Raw genomic sequence first — 22,104 nt, 5'->3', positions numbered from 1 at the left:
AAACCCAAGAACTTCAAGGAAAATAAGAAGTTCTATAAGAAAGGAAAAATAATCATACCATATGGCACAGCTCAGCTGTAATACCAGCTGCCATCCAGCTACATGACTCATGGCCACCCCAAATGTGTTGGAGTAGAACTGTGATCTGTAAGGTTTTCAATGGCTGATTTTAATTTTTTTGGAAGTAGATCACCAAGCCTTTCTTCTAAGATGCCTCTGGATAGACTCAAACCTCCAATTTTCTAGTTAGCAGCTGAACTCATTAACCATTTGCACCACTCAGGGGTTCCCAGCCGTGAATAGGGTTTACATAATCATAATAATGTGAACACTGGACACTAATCTAATCAAAACTATCATAACTATATCGTGACATGGGGATGGTAAAGGTACACATGAACAGTGGGATGAAAAAAGTAAATTGCTCATCTTAAAAAGTATAAGTCTGAACAGGTGTCAAAAATTGAACAAAATCAATAAGTAACAATAAAAGAATGTTATTTAGAGATGGAGGCAAATATCACAAGAATCAGCTTATACCGGAGAATGTGTTTGCTTCTGGAGTAGGGGGGTATGGCAGGGTAGTGAAAACTGCTGTCAGGCCTTAAAGAATTTACTTTGACTCTTTAAACTGAGGAAGTACAATTAATATTTTTTATATGAATAAAAATTATATAGTCTATTTATATCTGAATTTCCAGGGATCTCCCTAGGTGTTTCCAAGATACAGCCACTAGATGAGAAGCACTGATCTAGGAGGATTTTCTAGCATATAACCTTCTTTATATCGGTAAGAAAATTAAATAGGTAAGTTGGTGACATAATTGGGGAACTGTGGCAGTGGGGAAAACCAAAGAGCAACATGATTTACAAAGCATTCTTAGACAAGTCATCTTTTTGTTTCAATAAATTTCATACAAATTGAAATGATCCAAATAAATAAATACTGAGCAAACTTCACCTTAAATAGACATGCATTTCAGTAATGTAGGGCCACAGAAATTAATAAAACCCCTAAGGGAGTAAACTGGGGAAACCCTGGGGGTGTAATGGTTAAGTGCTACAGCAGTCTACCAAGAGGATGGCAGTTCAAATCCACCAGGCACTCCTTGGAAACCCTATGGGGCAGTTCTAGTCTGTCCTGTAGGGTCGCTATGAGTGAGAATTGACTCGACGGCAATGCATTTTTGGGAAGTAAATCAATGAAAGTATACAGCCAATGGAGACTGTCACAGATATATATTATCTGTATATTAAATGGGATTTGTGAAATGAACTACAGATTCAAAAAGCTAAAAGTCTTGATCTCAGATTTGTAAGGGTTACGGATCTGAATAGCCACTTTTTTAACCATGTCACATTATAAAAGGAAAATACAATTACCAACTCAGAACTTCCAGGAAGAGAAAAAGGAAAGACTAAGACACAACAGTGATTGCCAAGTTTTTTTTCTTTGACACATTCATGTGATAGCATTGCTATGTGTAACACATTCCCATGGGCATATCAAATTTTATTAAAGGATGCAACACGGGGCAATAGGTTATACTTAATTCCCAATACAAAATGTTGTAACTCTACTTTCATTCATCCCCGGTGACTATAAAACTCTTAAGAGCAGCTGGATTAGAAGTCTCCAGAAGACCTTTAACATCCTCATAAACCTGAAAATTTTACATGAGTTTTTTAATTAGAAAATGTTGACCATATATATATTCACAACTACATATCCAAATTAATTGTACATGGTAAGAAATAAAAAAAGTATTTTTCTCTAAAAGAGAGTCCAAGAAAGAGGGTCTCATATAGAGTTTAATTTCTACAATTACTACTTTTCTTCACCACCTAACATGACCTGTTGCCTCTAGAACTTTCTGACAATCTATACCTCTAAAAAAAATGCAGCTGTCTTACCTGTGAAGAAGCATCCTTAGCTTCCTGGAAACTTTCAGATATAAAAATGTTATAAGCTGTGCGAGGTCTTTTCGGTTTTCCAAGCATTGTTAATTCCTGAATAACAAAAATAGAAGAATCAGGTATGGTTTTAACATCCTTCAGACTTAATTTTAATTACAGAAACTTTATTCACTACTATGAATTACAGAATATTCCTTAAAGTGAATACTACGATCTTATATTAAGAACATAATTATTACATCTCGAGGTCAGAATTTTTTCATACTAAGTTTTGAAATTTATAATAGACTTTATATAATAGATTTTATTTTGTAGATTTACATAAAAACATTTACTTTATGTAGTTATTTTCATGGATGCCATGAACTGGGTTGGAAAAAAAAACTAAAAACCTTGTTTTCATTGTGTAGGTTCTGACTTCTGGCAACTCCATGTGTTACAGAGCAGAACTGCTCCATACAATCTTCTTGGTTGTAATCTTTACGGAAGGAGCCCTGGTGGCATAAAGAGTTAAGAGCTCTGCTGCCAACTGAAAGGCTCCGCAAGAGAAAAACCTGGTGATCTATTTCCATGATGATTACAGCCAAGACGACTCTATAGGGCAGTTCTACTCTCACATGGGGTCATTATGAGTCAAAAAATGACTCATCAGCACCTAACAACAACAAAAATCTTTACAGAGGCAGATTACCAGACCTTTGCAGCGCCAATGGGTGGGTTCAAACCACCAACGTTTAGGTTAGTAGTAGAGTACAAACTGTGCGCGCCACCCAGGGACCTTAAGAACTGGATAACCAAGCGCATATTTATAAAACCTTTTTTAAAAGATAAAACTATCCCAGTTTCATTCTTGAAGGACACTACCACCCACATGGCCAAATCACTACATGAGGCTCCCACATCAACTCATGAACACTGTGGTATCTGTTTAATAATCTCTCATCTCATTTCCTTCTTGGCATGTCTCTCAACCTTTAAACCACATGTATTAAATTTAATTGTTTTTATTAGGTACCAAAAGGGAGAAAGAAAATACGGAAAAGGATAAGAACAAATATCCTTTGCTATCTAAATCTATTTAGTTCCTATGTTCAAAGAATGAAGGATATTGCATTACCCTTTTAACCCATTTAGTTTCTGAATTTGGATAGTGATCAGTGCTTGGTTTACAAAATTCTGTGGCTTTTAATGGCAATTTATTTATGGTTAATGACAAATCCAACTTTTACTCAGATAAAAGTTGGTTCCTCCCATATAAGATCAGGGCTTCTCTGATTTTCATCTAGAGATCATTTCCTTCTTCCTGAACCTCTTATCACTTAATAATAAAACAAGTGTAAACTCTAAGCACTTTATAACTTAAGTATTTCACCTTTGTTTCTAGGAAGTTTTCCCCTCAGTGCTTCAGACTTACAACTTCCTAGATGCCATACTTCTCACCTACCTCTGAAATAGTTGACACAGGGAGTCTTTAGTGGGAAGAATAATTCCAAATAGGGAGTGAGAATACAAAGAGAAACTCCTTATATCTATCCTCAATCTGCATTTCTAATCCTCTCAACTCTTAGTACTGGCTGGGAGCATTCAGAAGGATGAGGCCCTATTACTCTTCTGGCTCCCTTTTACTAACTGGATCAGCAGTCCTAGATCACCATCATTGACTTGAAACTGGCTGAGTCTTCAATCCTACGGCTAGGGCATTAAGAGAGGTATCTTGGCATCTCATATTCAAGGCTGGTATTAACTCTGATGATCACTTTATATAAGGACTAGACTAGCAAGCTAGCCACCTCACAATACTCTATCTATAGAAAAATGTAGTCTAACTTTCAAACAATAGACTTTATTTGGATTAATACTTTCTTGTTGTTATTAAGTACTGTCAATTCTGACTCATGGTGACCCCATGTGTTACAGTACAACTGCTTGACAGGGTATTCTTGACTGTAATCTTTACAGAAGCAGATGACTAGGTTTTTCTCCCACAGTGCCACTGGGTGGATTCGAACCACCAATCTTTCAGATAGCAGTGGAGTGATTAACCATTTGTGCCACTAGGGCTCCTTATTAATACCTTAAGCTACTACAAAATGGATGTCTTAAATTTGGTTACACCCAAAAGTAGCAACAAGATTGTCCACAACACACTTGATGGCAAGTGGTCCTAGTGGCAGAAGTAGAAGAGCTATCCATTTTTGCCTAACTGGGGGAAACTGAATGACATTCTACTGTATATACTCACGTATCATCAAGTTATGGGAAACCTACCTATACTCAAAATTATACAAAGTTTAGTTCACTGCAAAAGGAAAAGAACATTTCAATGATACTCACTCTCTTTTTTATTAATGCTTTCCTTTTTAAACGTTTTTGCATGATTTCTTTTTCCATAGATACAATCTGACTTGGAGTTAGCTGTTCTTGAATTCTGTTTACCTCTTCTTTGTATGCCTGCCAGTCTGCCCTGTAAGCATCTTCATATACCTATAAATAAAAAAACCCAAATAAGTCAACAAACTGCTGTCGGCAAATTTAACACAGTGCATCTGCTAGGGAAAGGCAACTGCATGACTTCAAAAAGATTAAACCACGAGGGAGAAAATGTGCTCTGGGATCACATATATATACATTAAAAAGCCCTACATTTTTCATACATTTGCTAAGCAAGGTGGGAGTCTAGCAATTAGCCTCCAGTTTCACCTTGCTGCCAATCTTTCCCCTCCAAACTCAAAATCCATATTCTCATCATTTACATGGATCAAAGATAATAAAATTCCATTGTAGAAAATGAATGTTAAAAAGAAAAGTCTGGGCCATCTGGTCCCTTAAAAGCCATGATAATTGTCCCTACCTACAGGTCAGCAATGTTGAAAATCTATGTGCTCAAAGGCCAATGGAATAGAATTAAACCACACATCGACGGTCAACTGATTTTTGATAAGGGTGCTAAGTCCACTCAATGGGGAAAGAAGAATCTCTTCAATAAATCATGCTGGGAAAATTGGATTTCCACATGCAGAAGAATGAAACAGGATCCAAGCCTCATACCACACACAAAAACAAATTCAAAATGGATTAAGGGCTCTTCTAATGGATTCTGAGAAGAACAATTAGGAGCCACGCTGTCAGGCCTAACTTTTAACATTTCAGCAATTCATTATCTAATATAATAACAAGCACAGACAGCAAAAGACAGAGTAAACCATACCTCATAAAAATTAAAAACTGTTATTCATCAAAAAACTTTACAAAAAAAAAGTAAAAAGCCAGAATACCAACTTGGAGAATATCTTCAAAAACCATATATCCAGTAAGAATCTAATAATGAAATATATATAAAACTTTGACAACTTAACAAAAAGACAACCAAATCATAAGATTAGCAAAAGACTTGAACAGACATTTTCACTAAAGAGGACACTTAAATGGCCACCAAACACATGAAAAGATGCTCAATGTCATCAGCCTTCACAGGGATGCAAATCAAAACTACAATGAGATACCATTTCACTTCCACTATGACTAAGGAAAAAATAGAGAACAACAAACGTTGGCAATGACACAGAGACCCTAAAATTGTACGAGGTCTTGACCAGAGTAAGAGAAGCTAAAGCAAGGTTCAAGCTAGAATCAATTTTATGTAGAATTTAAGGTTATAGTTAATGCTAGAATCCACTTTGTGTGAGCGTTTGATAAAAGTAATAGTTCATCAGTATGAAACTTCCAGGAAGAAATGAGGGTACAAGCTGAAATTCACTGTTTCCCCTACTTCCAAATTAGGGGAGGAATATTCCATGAAGGGTACTTTATCTTAACCAACAAAGAGGTTATGCTACAGGGAAGTCATGCTCTCACAAAGAAGTGTATTGCAATTTTCTTGTGACTAACCTGAGAACTCCCTGCACATCAGCAGGCCAAGAACAAATGTTGCTGGGTCGGTCCCTCCTCAGAGTAACTAAATGCTATCTAGCCAACGAAGACTCTCTAAATCAATCATGTATTCCTATATGTTACGTCTCCCACCTTTGAAAATAAGGTATTAACAAATAACCAATCAGAAAACTTTTAACTTCGCTTCCTTCTGTAACAGTGTATTAGAGGCTCCCTCATTATGGATTCAGTGGGTTCTGCTAGTCTCTTGTGCCCACTGCACACTAGCAGTGTGCAATGACTGTCTTTGTCTTGGCTTAATAAAAATCTCTTTTGATTAAATTTGAGTCTGGGGTCTTTTTCCCCCATGACAGCAAGATGTGGGAAAACTGGAACGCTTATCCATCGCTGGTGGGAATGCAAAATGGTACAGCCACTGTGGAAAACAGAGTGACAGTTCCTCAAAAAATTCAGAACTACCATATGATCCAGCAACTCCACTCCTACATATACACTCAAAAGACTTGAAAAGAGAGACTCGAACAAAAATTTGTACACCAATGTTCCTGCAGCACTATTCATAATAGCCAATGGTTGGAATCAACCTAAATGCGCATATCAACAGATGAACGGACCAACAAAACGTGGTACGTATACACAAACAAAGGCATACTACTCAGCCATTAGAAGGAAGTCTTGCTACATGCTACAATATAGATGGAGCTTGAAGACATTATGCTGAGTGAAATGTTAATCACAAAAGGACAAATATTGTATGATTTCATTTACATAAAAAGATAAGAAAAGGCAAATGTATACAGAACAAAGTTTATTAGTTCACCAGGGGCATCAGAGAAACGGAAAGGGAGGTTATTGATTACGGAATACTGAGTTTTGGTGATGAAAAATAGCATTGATTGAGGGTAGAGTTACACAAACGATTACAGAAAGTGCTGCCGGTAAGTTGTAGACCTGTAAAAAGTTGAACTGGCAAAAGTTGTGTGACAGACATATTTACAACAACAAAAAAGAAGAGGAGCTGCTGAAGCTGCTTATGTATAGCCAAATATCTCATGGGATTTGGTTTCTTGGTTTGGAGGTTTAGGGACATGGTTTCATGAGCCATCCCAGTTAACTGACCTAATAACACGTTTCCTGCTTTTGTTTTACCTCCTAGCTCACTGCGTAGCACCTGTGGTCTTAACAGCTTGCGAGTGTGGCCATCCAAGGCACAATAATTGGTCTCTATTCACTTGGAGCAACAGAGAAAGGAGAGTCCGGAATAGGAGGAGGAAAGGCAACATATGACTAAATGCCTCCATGAACTAATGCCTCCTTTGCCATGACACCAGAAGAACTGGAGGGTATCTGGCTACCATTACTGAACATTTTGATCAAAGATTTTATAGAAGAATTCTAATCAAAGGGGGGAAAATACAGAACAGAATTTCAAATTCCCATGGACTCCAGGCTTCCTGTAGCCATGAAGGCTGGATGAACCCCTGAAAACACTGCCCTGAGATAAACTATAAACTTTAAATCAAAAATATCCCCTGAAGTCTTCTTAAAATCAAGTAACTAGCTTAACTAGTAAACAAAATCTGCCTTGAGCATCATGCTCTTTTAAGAACTATGCACGTGTGATCAAATTGACAACAGCAACTCGAAAGATTAGATAAGAACCTTAGGGGGCAGTGAGTTTATATTAACGGGGGTGAAACAGCTCGGAAAAGGACAGTGAGAATGGCTGTGCACCTCTGACTTACACATGTAGAAACAGTTGAATTGGTACATGTTTTTGCTGTGTATATTCTCAACAACAAAATAAATAAAATTTTTAAAAAAGCAGAAAAACTACTGCTTACTTTTTTCTCTGAATCAGGAAGATCCCTCCATAGCTGGGCGATTTTTTTAATTAGTTCTGAATTTTTCGCATCTATGGATTGGAATAAAATGAGAAAAAAAGTCACAAATTTATCTGTCTCAGGAATAATTTCTAAGGATTTCCAGGAAAACATAATCCATTAGCTCTAAAAATAAGTTACATTAGAGATATTTCTATATACCACACACAATATAATGATTTAATTTTTGTTATCCAATTTAAATAGGATTACCAATATTTTCTCAAATTGGTTATCACATTGAGAAATACATCACGTACCACCAAAAACAGTCCTCAGAAACTGATTATAAGTTCAAGTAGCTCGGTAATCAATTATTTCGTGTTTTTTAGTTTATATTTTAACAAAACATTTTTAAAATCTTTCAGGAATTATTAAGTTCATAAACCTGACTAAACAATAAAATACAATCTTGATTTACATATCACTATTCTGTATTTTAATTATTGAATTACCATTTGAAAATATATGAGGTTATTCTAAAATCAACCCATTACTTCACTTCCCTTTCTCAAGTCTTAACTGCAATGGTGGGGTTTAACTAACAAATCATTTGTTGGTCCCAACTCCTATGTTTTACAAGATATGCATAGTTAAGCAACCAAAAAAGAGCAGGAGTGGTATACTAATCTCAAGTAAAACAGACTTCAAAACAAAACCTGGCATAAAGGACAAGGAATGCCGTTATATAATGACTAAACAGACAATCCACCACGAGGACATAACCATAATAAATATCTACACACCCAATGACAGGGTTCCAAAACACATAAAACTCTAACAGCACTGAAGAGAGAAAATGACAGTTCCACAATAATAGTAGGAGACTTTAACACACCACCCTCAGCAAAAGACAGAAATCTAGAAAAAGACTCAGCAAAAAACACAAAAGACCTTAAAGCCACAATCAACCAACCTGACCTCACAGACATACACAGAACACTCTACCCAACAGAAGCAAAGTACACATTCTTTTTCAACACACATGGAACATTCTCCAGAACTGACCACATCTTAGGTCTATAAGCAACTCTTAACAAATCCAAAACACTGAGATAATACAAAGCATCTTCTCTGATCACAACACCATAAAGGTAAAAACTGACAACAGGAAGAGCAAGGGAAAAAACTCAGTTGCATGGAAACTCAATAATGTCTTGCTTAAAAAACCATGGGTAATAGAAGAAATCAAAGATGGAATCAAAAAATTCCTAGAATCAAATGAGAATGAAAACACATCATACCAAAACCTTTGAGACACAGCAAAAGCAGTGCTCAGAGGTCAATTTATTGCAATAGAAGCACACATAAAAAAGGAGACATAATCAAAACATTAGCTACACTACTTGAACAAATACAAAGAGAACAACAAAAGAAGCCCACAACTACCGGAATAAATAAAGTTCAGAGCATATATAAATGAAATAGAGAACAGAAAAACAATAGAAAGAAACAACAAAACCAAAAGCTGGCTCTTTAAAAGGATCAACAAAATCGAAAAACTCATTGATAAAAGAAAAACGAGATGAATCGAATAAGCCAAATAAGAAATGAAATGGGGGACCCTACAACACACCCGACTGAAATAAAAAGGATCTTAACAGAGTATTATGAAAAACTATACTCCAACAAATTTGAGAACCTAGAGGAAAAGAACAAATTTCTGGAAACACGCTACCTACCCAAACTAACACAAAATAAAGCTGAAAATCTGAACAGACCCAAAAGAACAGAAGAAACTGAAAACGCAATAAAAATAACCTCCCAACAACAAAAAAGCCCTGGCCCAGATGGCTTCACTGGAGACTTCTACCAAACATTCAGAGACAAGCTTATGGCAGTACTACTTAAACTATTTTGTAACATAGAAAAGGGGTATTTCCAAGCTCATTCTATGAAGCCAGGATAACCCTATACCAAAATCAGGCAAAGATACCACAAAAAAGAAATTATAGACCAACATCTCTCATGAATATATATGCAAAAATTCTCAACAAAATTCTAGCCAATAGAATTGTGTACCATATGGAAAAAAAAAAATACACTACGACCAAGTGCGATTCCTACCAGATATGTAAGGATGGTGCAACATTAGAAAATCAATCAACGTAATCCACCACATAAATGAAACAAAACAATTATATGACCATCTCATTCAATGCAGAAAAAGCATTTAACAAAATCCAACACCAATTCCTGACTAAAAAAACTCTCAATAGGTATAGAACGCAAATTCTGCAATATAATAAAGGGCATCTAAACAAAACAAACAGCCAACATCATTTTTTTTTAATTTTTATTGTGCTTTAAGTGAAAGTTTACAAACCAAGTTAGTCTCTTACACAAAAACTTATATACACCTTGCTACATACTCCTAATTGCTCTCCCCCTAATGAGACACTATCTCTTTTCGTGTCTATTTCACCAGCTTCTAACCCCCTCTACCCTCTCATCTCCCCTCCAGAGAGGAGATGCCAACATAGTCTCAAGTGGCAAACTGATCCAACAAGCTCACTCATATCCAGCATCCCTCTCCAACCCACTGTCCAGTCCAATCCATGTCTGAAGAGTTGGCTTTGGGCATGGTTCCTGTCCTGGGCCAAGAGAAGGTCTGGGGACCATGACCCGTGGGGTCCTTCTAGTTTCGGTCAGACCATTAAGTCTGGTCTTTTTATGAGAATTTGGGGTCTGCATCCCACTGCTCTCCTGCTCCCTCAGGGGTTCTCTGTTGTGGTCCCTGTCAGGGCAGTCATTGGTTGTAGCCCGGCACCATTTAGCTCTTCTCTCAGGCTGAAGTAGTCTCTGGTTTACGTGGCTCTTTCTGTCTCCTGGCCTCCTAAGTACCTTGTGTCCTTGGTGTTCTTCATTCTCCTTTGATCCAGGTGGGTTGAGACCAATTGATGCATCTCAGATGGCCGCTTGCTAGCGTTTCCGACCCCAGACGCTTCTCTCCAAGGTGGGATGCAGAATGTTTTCTTAATAGATTTTATTGTGCCAATTGACTTAGATGTCCCCTGAAACCATGGTCCCCCAATCCCTGCCCCTGATACACTGGCCTTCGAAGCATTCAGTTTATTCAGGAAACTTCTTTGCTTTTCGCTGTTCAGTTGTGCTGACTGCACCTGTATTGTATGTTGTCTTTCTCGTCACCTAAAGTAGTTCTTATCTACTATTAAATTAGTGAATACCCACCTCTCATAACCATCAAAGAATATTTTCTTCTCTGTTTAAACTATTTCTTGAGTTTTTACAATAGTGGTCTTATACAATATTTGTCCTTTTGCAACTAATTTCACTCAGCATAATGCCTTCCAGATTCCTCCATGTTATGACATGTTTCACAGATTCATCACTGTTCTTTATCGATGCATAGTATTCCATTGTGTGAATATACCATAATTTATCCATTCATCCGTTGATGGGCACCTTGGTTGCTTCCATGTTTTTCCTATTGTAAACAGCGCTATATGATATATGAACATGGGTGTACATATATCTGTTCGTGTAAAGGCTCTTATTTCTCTAGGATATATTCCAAGGAGTGGGCTTGCTGCGGGATAGAACAGTAGTTCCATTTCTAGCTTTTGAAGGAAGCGCCAGATTGATTTCCAAAGTGGTTGTACAATTTCACATTCCCACCAGCAGTGTATAAGCGTTTCAATCTCTCCACAGCCTCTCCAACATATATTGTTTTCAGTTTTTAGGATTAATGCCAGCCTTGTTGGAGTGAGATGGAATCTCACTGTAGTTTTGACGTGCATTTCTCTAATGGTTAATGATTGTGAGCATTTCCTCATGTATCTGTCAGCTACCTGAATGTCTTCTTTAGTGAACTGTCTGTTCATATCTTTTGCCCATTTTTTAATTGGGTTATTTGTCTTTTTTGCAGTATCATACAGATTTCAGAGATTAGGCGCTGATCGGAAATGTCATAGCTAGAAGCTTTTTCCCAGTCTGTAGGTAGTCTTTTTACTCTTTTGGTGAAGTCTTTGGATGAGCATAGGTGTTTGATTTTTAGGAGCTCCCAGTTACCTAGTTTTTCTTCTGCATTGTTAGTAATGTTTCCTATACTGTTTATGCCATGTACTAGGGCTCCTAATCTTGTCCCTATTTTTTCTTCCATGATCTTTATCGCTTTAGATTTTATATTTAGGTCTTTGGTCCATTTTGAGCTTATTTTTGTACATGGAGTGAGGTATGAGTCTTGTTTTGTATTTTTGCAGATATATATTGTTTTCAGTTTTTAGGATTAATGCCAGCCTTGTTGGAGTGAGATGGAATCTCACTGTAGTTTTGACGTGCATTTCTCTAATGGTTAATGATTGTGAGCATTTCCTCATGTATCTGTCAGCTACCTGAATGTCTTCTTTAGTGAACTGTCTGTTCATATCTTTTGCCCATTTTTTAATTGGGTTATTTGTCTTTTTTGCAGTATCATACAGATTTCAGAGATTAGGCGCTGATCGGAAATGTCATAGCTAGAAGCTTTTTCCCAGTCTGTAGGTAGTCTTTTTACTCTTTTGGTGAAGTCTTTGGATGAGCATAGGTGTTTGATTTTTAGGAGCTCCCAGTTACCTAGTTTTTCTTCTGCATTGTTAGTAATGTTTCCTATACTGTTTATGCCATGTACTAGGGCTCCTAATCTTGTCCCTATTTTTTCTTCCATGATCTTTATCGCTTTAGATTTTATATTTAGGTCTTTGGTCCATTTTGAGCTTATTTTTGTACATGGAGTGAGGTATGAGTCTTGTTTTGTATTTTTGCAGATGGATATCCAGTTATGCCAGCACTATTTGTTAAAAAAGACTGTCTTTTTCCATTTAACTGTTTTGGGGCATTTGTCAAATATCAATTGCTCATATGTGGATGGATTTATGTCTGGATTCTCAATTCTGTTCCATTCGTCTATGTATCTGTTGTTGTACCAGTACCAGGCTGTTTTGTCTACTGTGGCGGTATAATAGGTTCTAAAATCTTTTTCAGTAATGCTTTACTTCTCTGGGGCCTCTTTCCCTTCCATATGAAGTTGGTGATTTGTTTCTCCATCTCATTAAAGAATGCCATTGGAATTTGGATCGGAATTGCATTAAATGTACAGATCGCTTTTGGTAGAATAGACATTTTTATAATGTTAATTCATCCTATCCACGAGCAATGTATGTTTTTCCACTTATGTAGGTGTTTTTTTTTTTTTTTGGTAGGTCTCTTGTTTTTTTGCAGAAGTGTTTTGTAGTTTTCTTTGTATAAATCTTTTACATGTCTCGTAAGATTTATTCCTAAGTATTTTATCTTCTTGGGGGCTATTGGTGATTTCCTCTTTGATGTTCTTTTTGTTGGCGTAGAGGAACCCAACTGATTTTTGAATTTTTATCTTGTATCCCGATACTCTGCTGAACTCTTCTATTAGTTTCAGTAGTTTTCTGGAGGATTCCTTAGGGTTTTCTGTGTATAACATCATGTCATCTGCAAATAGAGATAATTTTACTTCCTTGCCAATCTGGATGCCCTTTATTTCTTTAACTAGCCTAATTGCTCTGGCTAGGACCTCCAGCACAATGTTCAATAAGAGCTGTGATAAAGGGCATCCTTGTCTGGTTCCCGTTCTCAAGGGGATTGCTTTCAGGCTCTCTCCATTTAGAGTGATGTTGGCTGTTGGCTTTGTATGAATGCCCTTTATTATGCTGAGGAATTTTCCTTCCATTCCTATTTTGTTGAGAGTTTTTATCATGGATGGGTGTTGAACTTTGTCAAATACCTTTTTGTATCATTGATAAAATCATCTGATTCTTGTCTTTTATTTATGTGACAGATTACATTAATTGTTTTTCTAATGTTGAACCATCCCTGCATACCTGGTATGAATCTCCCTTGGTCATGGTGGATTATTTTTTTGATATGTCCTTGAATTCTATTGGCTAGAATTTTGTTGAGGATTTTTGCATCTATGTTCTTGAGGGATACAGGTGGTGTAGTTTCCTTTTTTGTGGTGTCTTTACCTGGTTTTGGTATTGGGGATTTGCTGGCTTCATAGAATGAGTTTGGTAGTATTCTGTCCTTTTCTATGCTCTGAAATACCTTTAGTAGTAGTGGTGTTAACTCTTCTCTGGAAGTTTGGTAGAACTCTGCAGGGATGCCATCTGGGCCAGGGCTTTTTTTATTATCTTTTCAATCTCTTGTTATGAGTTTATTTAATTCTTCTACCTCTGTTTGTGTTAGTTTAGGTATATAGTATGTTTCTAGGAATTCATCCATTTCTTCTAGGTTTCCAAATTTGTTACAGTACAATTTTTCACAGTAATCTCATATGATTTTTTTTTTAATTTCAGTTGGGTCTGCTGTAGTTCCACCCACCTTATTTCTTATTCAGGTTATCTGCTGGCTCTCCTGTTTTTCTTTTGTCAGTTTGCCCAATGGTTTGTCAATTTTGTTGATTTTTCCAAAGAACCAGGTTTTCATCTTGTTAATTCTTTTGTTTTTGTTTTCTATTTCATTTAGTTCTGCTCTAATTTTTATTATTTGTTTTCTTCTGGTGCCTGAGGGTTTCTTTTGTTGTTCTCTTTCTATTTGTTCAAGTTGTAGGGATAATTCTTTGATTTTGGCCCTTTCTTCTTTTTGTATATGTGCATTTACTGACATAAATTGGCCTCTGAGCACTGCTTTTGCTGTGTCCCAAAGGTTCTGATAAGAAGCGTTTTCATTCTCATTAGATTCTATGAATTTCTTTATTCCATCCTTAATGTCTTCTATAATCCAGTCTTTTTTGAGCAGGGTATTGATCCGTTTCCAAGTGTTTCATTTCTTTTCCCTGCTTTTTCTGTTATTGATTTCCACTTTTACGGCCTTATGGTCAGAGAAGATGCTTTGTAATATTTCAATGTTTTGGATTCTGCTAAGGCTCGCTTTATGACCTAAGGTATGGTCTATTCTAGAGAATGTTCCATGTGCACTAGAAAAGAAAGTATACTTGACTGTTGTTGGGTGGAGTGTTCTGTATATGTCTATGAGGTCAAGCTGGTTGATTGTGGCATTTAGATCTTCCGTGTCTTTACCAAGCTTCTTTCTGGATGTCCTGTCCTTCATCGAAAGTGGTGTGTTGAAGTCTCCTGCTATTCAGCCAACATCGTTCTTAACGGAGAGGGGCTGAAAACATTTCTCTTTAGAACAGGAACAAGACAAGGATGCCCTTTATCACCATTCCTATTGAACATTGTGCTGGAAGTCCTAGCTAGAGCAATATGGCAAGAAAACGAAATCAAGGGCATCCAAATTGGAGAAGTAAAACGGTTCTTATTTGAGGATGATATGATTCTATACATAGAAAACTCAAAAGACTTCACAAGAAAACTACCGGAACTAATATAGAGATTAAGCAGAGTTGCCAGATACAAGATAAACATACAAAAATCAGGTGAATTCCTATACATCAGTAAAGAGAAAGACGAAAAGGAAATCAAGAAAACAATACCATTCATAATAGCCCCTAAAAATATAAAATACTTAGGAATAAATCTAACCAGCGATGTAAAAAACCTATACAAAGAAAACTACAAAACACTACAGCAAGAAACCAAAAGAGATCTACATACCATGCTCATGGACAGGTGGACTCAACATTGCAAAAATGTCAATTCTATCCAAAGCAATCTACAAATAAAATGCAATCGTGATCCAAAAACCAAAAACATTCTTTAAAGAGATGGAAAAACTAATCATTAACTTTATGTGGAAAGGGAAGAGAACCCCAGATAAGTAAAACACTATTGAAGAAGAAGAAAAATGTAAGAGGACTCACACTACCTGATCTCAGAAACTACTATACTATGACAGTAGTCAAACACCTGGTACTGGTACAACAACAGATACATTGACCAATGGAACAGAATTGAGAACCTAGATGTAAATCCATCTACCTATGGTCACCTTGGAAACCCTGCTGGCATAGTGCTTAAGTGCTATGGCTGCTAGCCAAAAGGTCAGCAGTCTGAATCCTCCAGCGGCTCCATGGAAACTCTATGGGGCAGTTCTACTCTGCCCTATAGGGTCGCTATGAGTCAGAACTGACTCGACAGCAGTGTTTTTTTTTTTTTTAATGGTCACCTGATCTTCAACAAGGGCCCAAAGTCCATCAGATGGGTAACAGATAGTGTTTTTAACAAATGGTGCTGGCAAAACTGGATGTCCATCTGCAAAAAAATGAGACAGGACTCATACCTCACACCATACACAAAAACTATTTCAAAATGGATCAAAAACCTAAATATAAAACCAAAAACTATAAAAATCATAGAAGAAAAAATAGGCTCACGTTTACAAGTTCTAATACACAGCATAAATAGGATACAAACCACAAATAACGATATGCAAACACCATAAGATAAGCAAGAAAACTGAACGCTTATGCTCATCAAAAGAATAAAAAGAGAACCTGTAGCCTGGGAAAAAAATTTTGGCTATAACATATCCAACAAATGTCTGATCTCTAAAATCTACAGGAAAATCCAACACCTCTGCAACAAAAACACAAACAATCCAGTTAAAAAATAGGCAAAGGATATGAACACACACTGCACCAAAGACATCTTTCAGGCAGCTGACACATGAGGAAATGCTCGTGATCATTAGCCATCAGAGAAATGCAAATCAAAGCTATAATGAGATACCATCTCACCCCAATATTACCAGCAGTGATCAAAAAAAAAAAAAAAACAGAAAATAACAAATGTTGGAGAGGCTGCAGGGAGGCCAGAATTCTTATGCACTGCTGGTGGGAATGTAACACGGTACAACTATTTTGGGAAATGATACAGCGCTTCCTTAGAAAGGTAGAAATAGAAATATTATACAATGCAGCAATCCCATTCCTAGGAATATGTCCTAGTGAAATAAAAGCCATCACACAAATAGACATATGCACAACCATGTTCACTGCAGCATTATTCACAATACCAAAAAGATGGAAACAACCTAAGTGCCCATCAAAAGATGAAAACTATGGCATATACACACAATGAATACTACGCAACAATAAAGAACAATGATGAATCTGCAAAACACCTCACAACATGGATGAATCTGGAGAGTATTATGCTGACTGAAACAAGTCAATCACAAAAGGACAAATACTGTATGAGAACACTCTTATATCAACTAGTGAAAGAATGTTGACACACAGAAAGAAACAATCTTTGATGGTGACAGAGGAGGGAGGTGGGGAGAGGAAAACACTAACTAGACATTGTTGTTGTTATTAGTGCCATTGAGTCATTTCCTACTCATATGTACAACAGAACAAAACACTGCTGGGTCCTGCACCATCCTCACAATCGTTATGCTTGACCCATTGTTGCAGCCACTGTGTCAGCTGTTTCTTCTCATTTTGAGTTGTGCCACATTAGCAAATGAAGGTCTCGAAAGCTTGACTCCATCCACGTCATTAAGGCTGACTCTACTTTGATGAGGCAGCTCTTCCCCAGTTGTCTTTTCAGTGCCTTCCAAGCCGAGGGGCTCATCTTCCAGTACTACATCAGAAGATGTTCTGCTGCTATTCATAAGGTTTTCACTGGCTAAGTCTTTTCAGAAATAGACTGCTGAGTCCTTCTTACTAGTCTGGCTTAGTTTAGATGCTCAGCTGAAACTTGTCTGCCATGGATGACCCTGCTGGTATCTGAATACTGGTGGCATAGCTTCCAGCATCACAGCAACGCACGAGTGCCCACAGTACGACAAAATGACAGATGCATGGGGGAACCAGACAATAGGTAAGTGGTAACTTTGGTGAAGGGTAAGACAGTACACAATACTGGGGAAGCCAGCACAACTTGACCAAGGCAAAGTCATAGAAGCGACATCCAATTAAAAAAAAAAAAATTTGTCAGGTCAATTTTGACTCACACAGACCGTACAGGGCAGAGCAGAACTGTCCCATTGGGTTTCCAAGGAGCGTCTGGTGGATTTAAACTGCCATCCTTTTGGTTAGCAGTTGTAGCACTTAACTACTACGCCACAAGGGTTTCCAGAAACTTCAGAGACACATCCAAACTCTCATGGGGACAGAGTTACTGGGCTGAGGGCTGGTGACCATGGTCTCTGGGGACATCTAGCTCAACTGGCATAACATAATTTATAAAGAATATGTTCTACATACTACTTTGGTTAGTAGCATCTGGGGTCTTAATGGTTTATGAGTGGCCATCTAAGATACTCCTCTGGTCCTACCACCGTATCTGGAGCAAGGGAGAATGAAGGAACCCAAAGACACAAGAGAAAGATTAGTCCAAAGGACTAAGGGACCGCAACTATCACAGCCTCCACCAGACTGAGTCCAGCACAAGTAGATGGTCCCCAGCTACTACCACCAACTGCTCTGATGGGGATTAAAATAGAGCTTCCCTGACAGAGCTGGAGGAAAATGTAGAACAAAATTCAAACTCACAAAAAAAAAGACCAGACTTACTGGTCTGGCAGAGGCTGGAGAAACCCTGAAAGTATTACCCCGGACACCCTTTTAACTCAGTACTGAGGTCACTCCTGAGGTTCAATCTTCGGCCAAAGACTAGGCAGGCCCATAAAACAAACATGCAGTCCAACCGTGTATTTAAGACTAAATGGGCACACCAGCACAGAGGCAAGGACAAGAACGGCAGGTGGTGACAGGAGTTGAATGAATGGAAATGGGGAACCCAAGGTCTTTATAGGGAGAGTGTTGACACATGACAGGGTTGGCAACCAATGTTACAAAACAATATGGGTATTAACTGTTTAATGAGAAATTAATTTGCTCTGTAAACCTTCATCTAAAGCACAATAAAAAAATATATGAATACTTAAGCATGTCTCTTAAACTGATTATTTATAATGTATAAATTTTTATTATGGCTCATTTGATTTTCACAAGTCCCCCATAATGTACTGCATGTGAAAGGGCTTTAGAAATCATAAACAAAGTTTAGGAATTTAGTTATTATCTTTACATTATATCCCAAAATGAAGGTCCCACAACCTTTCTAGTGATTGAACAAACATCTTATCTTTTTGTCTTGTTTAGGAAACTCAAGACAACAATTCACTTTCCATGGAAAATTAACAGTAATATGCATAGAGTTTTACAGTTTACAAAACATTTTCCATAAGTCATTTCATGCAATTTCATTGATAATTCCCTGAAGCAGAAGAGGAGCTAAGCAAGAAATAAAATAATTCATCAGTGGTCCACTAGGTCAATAGCAACTAGGCCCAAAACTCAGGTTTTCATTTTCTTCAAAGCGTACTTTCCACTCTACATATTGATATTTAAAAAATATTTTTATTAGTCCTCATTTATATTTAAAGCATTTCTATCTGGTATAAAGTATGTTATGCTTCCTATTTTACAGACCATCCGGCAAAGAACAATTAAATGATATATTTCTTTCTGCAGTCACTGGATGTTTTGGTAACTGCAAATCTGGTTTGCAGTTTAAATGCTTAGCATCCTCTTTATTTGCACATCAGAGAAGAGTAACAATCTCCCAAACTCCTTACCTGGGTTCTGAGCTTTAAATATGGGTAGTTGTTCTGTAGAAAATCGAAGGTATGAACTCAAAGGCTTCTTTGGGTAACTACCCAAGGTGGATGAAAACCATCTCGGTACACACACAAAACTACACGTAAATAAAAAGAAAATAATTAAATGTCAGATTAATTGCTAGTAGTCATATGTATATGAACAGAGATTCCAAATAAGGTGTCATCAAGATGCTACATCTAACACCGTCAACAAGAAAATAAGTGACATTTAAAATTGTCTTAACCAGGAGGAAGAGCCTGCAAAACTGGTCTCAAAGCCCTCATCTCCTAAAAAGGGCAGACAGTAGAGGAAAGCGCCTATACTCCAGCTACCGGGTTCCACCTCCTCAACGCACACATAGTGGCGGGAGACTCTTGGCGTGACTTCGCAGAGGACAGGTGCTCGCAGACTAGACTGTGGCGAGGGGCGGGAGGAGGGGTGGAGGGCGGCAGGAAGCAAGGCATGGGGTACTTACTGGAGTAAGGCCTGCTCTCAAAGCCACGGTCCCTTTGTCAAGGTCGAGGTCTGAACTAAACGGTCAGGGTGGCCCTGACCTCCTTAGGATGGGCAGAAAGTGGACGGAAGTGTCTACACTGCAGCCCCGGGGCGGCCTCGGCCTTGCCACCTCCTGAGGCGCAGGAGAGCGGTCCTACCTGAGGGGAAAGCGCAGTCGACTTCCACAGCTCGAGCACAGCTCCGCGCCGGACTTGCCCAGGGCACTCAGCACGCCCCACACACCCCGGAGAAGCGCCATCGCACCTGCGGACAACTCAGCGACCCGGCTCCAATCTCGTAAAGTCTCCGGGCACGATAAAACAACCCCAACAATGACAACCCCAGCACCCTTGCGAACCTCCTGAGTTTATTAACACGCCCGCCACTCGCGAGGCACTATGGGAAGCCAGTTAACATCCGGTCGGGAGATAGGGGTGGGGCAAGGCAGCGAAAGCAAATAAGGGCAGGCGCCGTAGTGACTCCCTCGATGGGCGGGACTGCCACGACGGAGGAGGAGCTCTGAGGCGGTTAAGGTGAACCGCCTCCCGGCTTGCCTGTGGAGGGCCCTGGCCCCCAGGGGGCGCTGCGAAGCCGCCTTTGCCCCCGGCCCCCAGCAGTCAGTTCTCAGTGGGGCCGGTTGACTGCTCGAGGGGCGGCGGCAGCCTCACCCCGACCTGGCACTGGCTGGCGTCCTGCCGTGATGGCCCGAAGGGCTAGTACGTAACAGACATTTTTACCACGAGGACACTGGGTAAACTGTGCAGGCGGCGCTGCTCTGTGGTCTCAGTGGCGGGTGCTGCGAGCCAGGGGAGCCTCGCAATTCAAGTCGGACTGAAGCTCAGTTCACAGTTACCACAGAGAGTGCTTAGAGCCGGGGTTCGCAAATCTAAAAATGAAGAGCCTCAGGCCTTGCTGCAGGGTCTGATTTAACTAGTCGGCCGGGGTGGGGGTGGGATGGGGTGGGGGTGGGGGTGGTAGGCTGAGGAGGGACCCTCAATCTGCTTTTTTTAAACAAGTTCCCTAATTTTTAACAAGTTCCAATGCAGGTGATCCACGTTTAAAGCAATTTTGATTTAGAGTGTCGACCCAATCACTGCAAATATCCCTGACACATTGTTCAACTTTGACATTCAACCCTGCTTAATGGGGGTAGGGGTGGGGGGGGGGCAGGAAACGAGATTACGCAGGTTGGTTGTCTAGAGACTCTGGTTCTAGTTCCTGCGCTGGTATTAATAGCTAGACCCGGAAGTGTAGCATCTCCTCCAGTCACCCCAGTATGCTGTATACAAATAACCATTTACTGGGTATGCCAAGGCATGAAAAAGGTTGTAAAGACCTATGCTATTCAAGGTGCCGCAGCTTTTAAATTGCAGTTATTTTAAAGTTAACCACCTCCTGAGACACTCATTCCTCTGTTGCATAGCCGTCATTGTTAGAAAATTCTCCCCATTGTAATATTAAGATGAGGGTCTACTGCTTTTCTATAGCCTCCAAGCATTGGCCTTTCGGAGCCGCAAAGCCACAGAGGACTAAGCCAACTTGTTTTAAGTGGTAAACAACTATCACCACTTCCCTTTTCATAGACTCTCAGGATTGAAAGGGAACTTCTACGTCATCTCTTCAAGCCTCTCCTCCTGTTATGGATAAAACAGGATTTGTTTTTATTTTTCTGAGTATATACTATGTAGGAGGCCCCAAACAGACAAAAGATACCTCTCTCTCCCTAAAGCCTAGTGGCAGAGTAAAGAAGTAAATGATTACCATGTCAAGGTAGATAGAGGTAAGTATGGGATAGAATTTCTTATAATTACATTTAACTGCTTTCTAAACTAATTTGCTTTTTCTTTATCTAGATTTTTTTTTATTCTTTGAGATGTTTGATATTTTTAACTTTTGAGCATTCAAAAAAATCTTTTTGTGGTTGCTATTTTTTTAAAGCATTGTGGTAAATCCCATAAAAATTTTAGAAATCTGATCTATAATATTTCTGTTCTTGTCAGATACCAGTATTCCTTAAAATTAATTTATATCAGGGGTGATAATTTTATTCTAAATACAGTGTTTACAAGGAAAACATAGCACTACCTCGTGATGGTTAAGATTGTGTGTCAACTTGGCTGGGCCATGATTCTCAGTGGTTTGGCAGTTATGATGTAGTTTGGCAGCTATGTAATAATGTAATCATCTCCATGATGAGATCTGTTATGAGCCCCAATCAGCTGAAAGGGCGTCTCCTTGGGGGTGTGGCCTGCATCCAATATATGTGGGCTTTCTGGCAAAGCTCACTGGCTTTTGCTTGCTCTGGAACCTAATCTGACCTCCAGTTCTTGGTACTTGAGCTAGCAGCTTACCTGTCAGTCTTGTTATGCATCA

The 22,104-nt window shown here is 38.7% G+C and overlaps 1 protein-coding gene across 1 annotated transcript in view; it reads right to left on the bottom strand.

The window, feature by feature from the left end:
- Window positions 1-20,136, bottom strand: part of TFAM (transcription factor A, mitochondrial) — a 39,841-nt gene extending 19,705 nt beyond the window's left edge. Inside the window, exons 1-5 of the mRNA XM_003409030.4 lie at window positions 19,890-20,136; window positions 19,212-19,330; window positions 7,653-7,723; window positions 4,252-4,401; window positions 1,915-2,010 (exon numbers count right to left, since the gene is read on the bottom strand). Coding sequence (XP_003409078.1) covers window positions 1,915-2,010; window positions 4,252-4,401; window positions 7,653-7,723; window positions 19,212-19,330; window positions 19,890-19,990 — 537 coding nt within the window. The 5' untranslated portion in view covers window positions 19,991-20,136. The remainder of the gene's footprint in view (window positions 1-1,914; window positions 2,011-4,251; window positions 4,402-7,652; window positions 7,724-19,211; window positions 19,331-19,889) is intronic.
- Window positions 20,137-22,104: the final 1,968 nt, after the last annotated feature.

This window comes from Loxodonta africana, chromosome 16 (genome assembly GCF_030014295.1).
Source record: "Loxodonta africana isolate mLoxAfr1 chromosome 16, mLoxAfr1.hap2, whole genome shotgun sequence".
Lineage (NCBI taxonomy): Eukaryota > Metazoa > Chordata > Mammalia > Proboscidea > Elephantidae > Loxodonta > Loxodonta africana.
This window is presented reverse-complemented; position numbering and strand designations above follow the sequence as displayed.